This window comes from Triticum urartu, chromosome 5A (genome assembly GCF_056163025.1).
Source record: "Triticum urartu cultivar PI428250 chromosome 5A, HENAU_Tu73, whole genome shotgun sequence".
In the NCBI taxonomy this organism is placed as follows: domain Eukaryota; kingdom Viridiplantae; phylum Streptophyta; class Magnoliopsida; order Poales; family Poaceae; genus Triticum; species Triticum urartu.
Window position 1 is genome coordinate 489,323,542 of NC_141877.1, and position 8,282 is coordinate 489,331,823.

Here is an 8,282-nt window from a genome sequence, read left to right on the forward strand (position 1 = left end):
TTAAAGTTCTTTCAAACTTCTCATGCCACTGTTTGGGTGCTTGCTTAAGTCCGTACAAAGACTTCAGCAACTTGCACACTTTCCCTTCCTGACCATCTAGTACAAACCCATCTGGTTGTTCCATATAAATTTCCTCGTTCAACTCTCCATTTAGGAAAGCAGGCTTAACATCCATTTGATGAATGAGAAGACCATGCGAGGCAGCTAGTAAAAGTAGAACTCGAATAGTGGTCAGTCGAGCCACAGGTGAGTAAGTATCAAAAAAGTCTTCACCTTCCTTTTGGGTATAACCCTTAGCCACGAGCCGAGCCTTGTACTTTTCAATAGTACCATCAGACCTAAGCTTCTTCTTGAATACCCATTTGCATCCTATAGGTTTGCACCCATAAGGACGATCAGTTATCTCCCAAGTTTCATTTGCCAAGATGGAATCCATCTCGCTACGAACCGCTTCCTTCCAGTAGTCAGCATCTTCAGATGCATAGGCCTTTGAAATAGAACTGGGAGTGTCATCTATGAGATACACAAGAAAATCATCACCAAAGGACTTTGCAGTCCTCTGTCTCTTGCTCATGGTAGGAACTTCATTGTTCTCCTCCACAGGACTTTCGAAGTGTTCCATCGAAATGGTAGGTTCGGTAATTGTAACTATTTCCTGATTCGATGAACTAGGCATCTCCTGATTAGATGAGGTAGCCATATCCTTCATGGGAAAGATATCTTCAAAGAAAGTCACATCATTCGACTCCATGATCGTACCGACATGCATGTCAGGTACCTCAGATTTTACAACCAAGAATCTATAGCCAATGCTATGAAAAGCATATCCCAGGAAAACACAATCCACAGTCTTTGCTCCAAGCTTCCGCTTCTTTGGAATTGGAACATTGACTTTCGCCAAACAACCCCATGTTCGCAGATAAGAGAGTTTTAACCTTTTCTTCTCCCATTCTTCGAATGGAGTTATCTCTTTGTTCTTTGTGGGGACTCGGTTCAGGACATGACATGCTGTCAATATCGCCTCCCCCCACCATGCCTTGGAGAGACCCGATGTATCTAACATGGCATTAACCAAATCAGTTAGAGTACGGTTATTTCTTTTGGCCACCCCATTTGACTGAGGTGACTAGGGAGGAGTCCTCTCATGGATTATACCATGTTCCGCACAAAAAGCATCAAACTCAGTGGAAAAATACTCTCCACCACGGTCGGACCTAAGCCTCTTGATTTTTCGATCAAGTTGGTTTTCCACTTCAGCTTTGTAGATCTTGAAAAAGTTCAAAGCCTCATCCTTAGATTTCAGAAGATACACATGGCAGTATCTAGTGGAGTCATCAATTAACGTCATGAAATATTTCTTTCCACCTTTTATCAACACACCATTCATTTCACATAGATCTAAATGTATGAGCTCTAGTGGTGCAAGATTTCTTATTTCCGCAGTCGTGTGAGACTTACGAGGTTGCTTAGCTTGCACACACACTTGACACTTAGATCCCTTGACAGTGGTGAAACTAGGGATTAAGTTCAACTTCGCTAGTCGCGACATGCAACCAAAGTTAACATGACAAAGACGTGAATGCCACACATTGGATTCACTATTGTTGCAAATATGATTAACAACTTTATTGCAAACGTCTGATAAGGATAAACAAAACAAGCCTCCTGACTCATAGCCTTTACCAACAAAGATTCCATACTTGGATATTACAAATTTATTTGACTCAAAGACAAGCTTGTAGCCATCTCTACACAGAAGAGATCCGCTAACAAGATTTTTATTGACGGAGGGGACATAATGCACGTTCTTCAGCCGCACGATCTTCCCCGAAGTAAACTTCAGATCGACCGTGCCAACACCACGAACAGAAGCACTTGAACCATTGCCCATCAACACGGTTGAAGTCCCTGCGGTCTGATAAGACGAAAACATGGAAATATCACCGCATACATGCACATTAGCATCCGTGTCAATCAACCAGTCAGGAGAATGACATACTGAAAGAATAGTGGGAAATATACCATACCCAGCATCCTTCATGTCAGTGTCTCCAATGACAACATTAGCGGTCTTGCCGCCTTTCCCAGGATTACGCTTGTCATAGCGATTAGGGCAACTAGGAGCCCAATGATCATGATCCCCACACACATGACAAGCACCTTTCTTCTTGCCATTCTTTTTCTTGAAGTTCGTGTATTGCACAGCCTTGTTCTTCCCATCAAACTTTGCTTTACCATCAAACTTGCCCTTGTTCTTGAACTTGTGGGGCTGGAAGTTCTGCTTCTGTACCATATTGGCACTAGATCCTCCCTCAATACCTCGAGCACATGTGTCCTTTGCTCTCGCCTTTTCTTCCACATCAAGAGTGCCAATGAGATCCGGGACGGAAAACTCCTGCCTCTTATGCTTCAGCAAGGTAGCAAAGTTCCTCCATGAAGGAGGAAGCTTAGTGATGATACCTCCGGCAACAAACTTGTCCGGTAGCATACAACCGAAGTGCTCAAGTTCTCTAGCAAATGACTGTATCTCATGATCTTGCTCAACCACGGAGCGCTCTTCAGTCATCCTGTAATCATAGAATTGCTCCATGATGTACATCTCAGTGCCAGCATCTGAGACCCCAAACTTGGCCTCAAGTGCATCCCACATATCTTTTCCATTATCAATTGACGCATAAGCATCAACTATGTTCTCACCAAGAACACTCAAGAGAGCAGCCTTAAACAGAGTATCCATTTTATGAAAAGCTTGTGCCCGTTGAGCATCAAGCTCTCCTTCAGGTTTGCCGAGAGTGGCGTCATAGCAACTCATGGTTTGAAACCATAAGACTGCTCTCACGCGCCACCTCTTATAGTGGATACCCTCAAACATAGGAGGTCTCATGGAAACAGCAAAACCACTTGGGGTAAATTGCCTATAATAAGGTTTTTGGATTGTTGGAAATATGGGCAATTTACCGAATGATTTTATTAACAGAAATACTAGATAAAGCATGACTAATATAGTAGAGATAAAACAAGTCATGCATTCTGACAGAGAGAAGAAAAATAGCTTCTGCATATATGAACCGTAGCCTATCATATCTAAAGTAGACAGAATAACAAGTAGCATATATGAAGTAGAACCTAACATGTGTAGGACAAGGACTAGAACAAGGAACTGTGGCAGAACCTTTAACAGGAAAGACAAGAACACGTACGGGACAGCAGCAGCAGAAGCGCTGGACTTGGGGTCGGTGTCCTCGTCTGCCATGTCGTCGAGGAGGTCGTGGACGTCGGGGAAGAAGTCGTCGTCGGGGAAGTCGTCGTCGGCGACCGGATCGTCCGTGATGAAGCAGCCAGTAGTCGCGCTGAGCGCTCCCCGAAAACCTTATCACCCTTCTCCCGTACAGGACTCAAAAGGTGCGGTTTCGGAGGTCTACTGTCCCGACCTGCGGTGCACGCCGCAAGCCGGGATGGGGAAGATCGTAGCAGCAGCGCAGTGCTCAGGAACTTTGTGACGAGAGGAAGGGGATCTTCTGGTGTGTCTTTCTGGAGAGGAGCGACCTCTCTTATATAGGCACACGAGAAGGACGCGAAGAGGCTGCGACGGGAGGTGAAGCAACGAAGGGAGACGAAGCGAACAGGCAGCGGCCGAAGAGGCGCGCCGTTCGAATTCAGTGTCCATTACAGAAAAAACGTTTCAACTCCCACATGACTTTTCGTATACTCGTCGTGCGTGGCAAAAATTTAGACATCGGCTCATTCCCGCAACCTGCGGCGCGTCGTGACGAGGCATGGCGAGGCGGGCGGCGGAGGAGGAGCGCGCGTGGATGTCCCTCTTGTTCTCATGCTCATACATATGGGGAAAGAACCTCCCTTATAAAGAGGTCCAACTCCCTCTAAACTAGCAATGTGGGACTAAAGTTTTGTCCCACCTCTTGCCTTGCATAAATGCGCTGCGTGGGCCTTTAGGATTTATTAGGAATTTCTGAAACTGCTATTGGGCTAGGCCCAAAATAGACAAAATTCCAGCACTATAGTTGCTCATAAATAAAGAAATTCATAAATAAAACCTACAGACATGTTGATCTACCTACATGTACACATGTGAGATTTTTTTCTCAAATTTTTCTGAAATCTACAAATATGATTTTTGAGAATTCCCGACCCATAAAACCGGGGCTCAAACACTACATGAAAAATAAATGAAGCCAAATATGAAAGATACTTGACGAAGCACCACGTAACCTCGGCTTAGAGTAAGCCGAGTGTTGCACTCGGATAACAGCTCTCGCCTTCATTTGGACCGGCTTATGCCGTCTAAGCCAAGTGTCGTTTGACGGGTGCTCGGCTTATTTAAGCCGTGAATTCTCAAATGGATGAACAGCAAGTTCTCAAAGGAATGCAGAGTATGTAATCCCTGTAGAATTGACTTAACCGAGACTGTTTAGCTCCTGCGTTTCACATTCAAATCAAGGCCCCCCAGCTAATTCTTATTTATTTTCACAGCACAAGGTCCCTTGCAAATATGAGAGCCAAATAAAGAAATTCATTAATAAAACTTATAGGCATGTTGATCCGTCTACATGTACATGTGAGATTTTTTTCTTCAAATAACTTTGCGGTAACCTACAAATATGATTTTTGAAAATTCCTAAACCCATGAAGTCCGGGGGACAAACGAGCCACACGTATGAAAAATTATAACCAAGGGAATAAAAATAGTTATGTAGCAAATCCTTCTACTCAAAGGGGTGAACACCAAGTTCTCAAAGGAATGCAGTGTCTAGTCCCTGTAGAATTGACTAAACTGATACTGCCTAGCTCGTGCATTTCACACTCAAATCAAAGGAGGGGCCTAGCAACTTCTTGTTTCCTTTCAATAATTGAGCTAGCAGCTGATCTGCGCCATGTTTTCTCCTTCTTTTTGCAATAAAGGAGTTCTGTGCGCACCACTAATTTTGGTGACATCTCCTGTCCACGGACCTACAAATCTCAAAAGCCCACCGGCCGTGTTTCCGTCCTTGATGTGGTTGTTGCCACAGTGACGCGCACGGGGAGCACGTACGCCCCCGTCCTAGCTTGACCACTCCAAACCAACAACCTCCCTGCTGTGCATGGCTGCAGCGGGCCGTACGTGTTGACGAGCGCCGACAGCAAAGCTAGCGCACACAGGATCGAGGAGGAAAGCTACACAAAGTTACACAAAGCAGCAGCAGCAACGCATGGCGCAGAAGAATTAACAACCGAGATATACTAAGAGCAACTCCGGCGAAGCAACCCATTTCGTCCCGCTCATGTCTGTTTGGATCGCCGCAGACAAAAACACCAGCACAACGCACCGATTCGTTCCACCCCCTTCGTGCTTCCTCGCCATCGACAACCCAAACCCTAGCCATGGAGCTCTTCGGCAGCAGCTTCAGCAGTGGCAAGGGCAAGGGTACGGCGCCTCATCCTCCCGTGCTCCCCCTCCCCTTCCTCCTCCTCCACCGCCGGCGCGTGCCCGCTCAGGTCGACAACGTCTGCACATCCGGGCACACCAAGCGCGGTGGCACTGTGAGTTCAGGCAGCTGCTGCCGTACCCGGACGTCACGCTGCCACACCACTGGCACCACAATCCGCAGCGGATCCTGGTGCCGGCTGTGCCGCGGACACAGCAGGCGCACGACGAGGAGGTGCACAGGCGCCGGGTGCAGCTCACGCCGGCGCAGCAACGCATGCCCGAGTACGCCGGAGACTCTCCCAATTGCGCCTAGTTTGCCCTCGAACACGAGGAGCAACGGCGGCTGGGTGTGCAGCGCCACCACGTCAAACCTCGCCTCCCCCCGTTGTCAAGCCGGAGAAGGAGGAAGCCGAGGCGGCCTACCAGGCGGTGTTGGCGGAGGCCTTCGCCAGCTCCATCGAGGAAGACCGACGGAAGGTCGAAGCGGCAACAGCGGAGGAGGCCGTGTACCAGGCGGAGATGGCGGAGGCCTTGGCCCTCTCCGCAGTAGGCGACTGCGTGGTGCCGCCATCGCCGCCGCGGCTAACCCCGACGACGCCTGCGCCCGAGCCAGCCGAGAGGGACGTCTAGACCGGCCAGGTGCAGGAGTTCGTAAGCGCCCCCCCCCCCCTCCATTTGGCTTGGTGCCACGCTGGCGCAAGAGGCCATGTACCTCGAACATTGGCGGCAACGCCGGCTGGCAAACGAGCGCGAAGACACCGAGTAGCGCATGCAGAGGGAGTAGGAGGAAGAGGAGGAGTGTTCCCGCGTCGCCTAATTGCCTCCACCGCATCAAATGCTGGAGAAGGCCGCCCTGATGGCCTATCAAGCCGCCTTCGGTTGGGCTGGGCTGCCTCCCGTCTTCATCAACCTCACCGGCGGCGATGACGACGGCAAGGGCAAGGGCAAGGCTGACGCCTAGGGCTGCGTGCGGGCGTCAATTTTGTTTTTGTTTTTATGAAAGTTTAATTAAGTTTAAGTGGACTTTGACCCACGATTGACTGGCCAGTTATTGTAAATTAAGTTTATATTTTTATTATTGTAAATTAAGTTGAGACAGCAAAGCTAGCGCACACATACAGGATCGAGAAGGAAAGCTACCCAAAGTCACACAAAGCAGCAGCAGCAACGCATGGCGCAGAAGAATTAACAACGGAGCTATACTAAGTGTTCTTTGTGGCCTAACCGGAGCAGAGCAATATATACTTCACTTTCGACATATCCTTCCTCATATCTCACATCTCATTAGCTTTTCTTGCATCTTTAACTTGCTTCCACATGCACCCAGCTTTAGTTCTCCCTCAAATATAGTGCGCAGTCCACATGCTCAAATTGCTCTCTCTCCATGTTATTTTCACACGCTTTGGACTGCCAAAAAGCTTGATCATGACATGGGCAGCAAAGCCGCACACTGTTGGGGTTTCCAAGCTAGCTCCAGACTATAAATACATCCTAGGGGCCTCAGGACAAGGCCCATGAAACTGAAACCACCTTGTCTAACTCTCAGTCTCATCATCTCGATCAGCACTTGGGTGATCTGCGCATGCCTAGCCTGAGGCAGTGCAGCACCACCTTAGACAGGCAGCTGCTCGGCCACCTCTCAGCCACGAAGATGAAGATCGCCAAAGCCCCTGTGCTGCTGAAGAAGGCGGTGACCATGTGCAAGAGCAAGACCGGTGTGCTCGCAGCCAGGCTCCTCTTCCTCGCCTCGCTCCGGCGCAGGATGGCCACCGTCGGCGTGATGTCTCACAAGATACACGCGCTCATGGCGGCCGCGGATCGGGCGAAGGCGGGAGGGGACTGCCACAAGGCCGTCGTTTCGCGCAAGGTCGAGAAGACGCTTCCAGCGATCCATGGCGGTGAGACCGTTGATCTTACGCATCAATTGGCACTGTTTTGTCAAGAGGAGGATGTTGGTGGTGGCTTCCCTGACTGGACGCTGCACCCCATCTTCAATGACGATGACAATTGCTGTTACACGGAAGACGACGATGAAGATGTTAGTGATGTGCTACTCGATGGGTGCAATGGCCACCACGACGAGCCCTCGGTGATAGATGTGATCAGGAGCAACAAGGAAGTCCAGGGGTTGGAGTTCAACATGGAAGATGAGATCGACCAGGCTGCCGATATGTTCATCAGGAGGTTCCGGGAGCGGATGAGCAAGAGCATTTAGTCTCACCTGTTTGTGTTTCATCTACCTGATTGCACGAATGCGTGCCGCTGACTAGTTGACAGTAGATGTTGCGAGGGAGAATGTTAGATTGACACCGTAGCATCTAGTAGTACGTAGGGGGGCTAGACTAAACTAGTAAACGGGTATGAACATTTTCGCCCTAGATCTTTCCGAGCACCCATAAATTAGTTTTTTTTTTGAGAAATAGTAACGTGTAGTATAGTACAATCATGTAAGGGGTAGCAGATACTTAATCATAATTTTTTTGGAGGATTTGCTTAATTCCTTTTTCTTGGATCTGGATCCGATGGCTCCAGTATTTCTACTCACTTTTCATAACAAGAATCATGTCTCATAACGAGCTAATAACTGTGAAAATCGACGATAACCGGATTTACCGCCCCATCCCCAATCCACCTTGGAAGGGCATACCAGGCAAAATATTCGAATGCGGGTTTCTGGCTATCTATATAGTATAGGTATCTGTCTCTACCATTGAGTGGTGTGGGTGTGATCAGTCACGACGGCGGTGCTTTCCTTCAGATCATGGGCTTCAGTTCTCGTATCTTCATATATCTTCACACTTCACTAGTGGTCTCTGGTGTGATTGTTCAAGACGGCAGTAACTTTAACCTTTGTTTT

General features: G+C 48.4%; 1 protein-coding gene across 1 annotated transcript; it reads left to right on the forward strand.

Annotated features, from left to right (window-relative positions):
• The first annotated feature begins 6,947 nt into the window (after nt 1-6,947).
• LOC147972173 (uncharacterized) lies at nt 6,948-7,922 on the forward strand. The gene has a single exon (XM_087522967.1). It carries the CDS (start codon nt 7,008-7,010, stop codon nt 7,638-7,640), a length of 633 nt encoding a protein of 210 aa, XP_087379093.1. The 5' UTR covers nt 6,948-7,007; the 3' UTR covers nt 7,641-7,922.
• Nucleotides 7,923-8,282: the final 360 nt, after the last annotated feature.

Coding starts and splice junctions, on each gene's coding strand:
- LOC147972173 (XM_087522967.1), top strand. CDS start 7,008: ATGCCTAGCCTGAGGCAGTGCAGCACCACCTTAGACAGGCAGCTGCTC.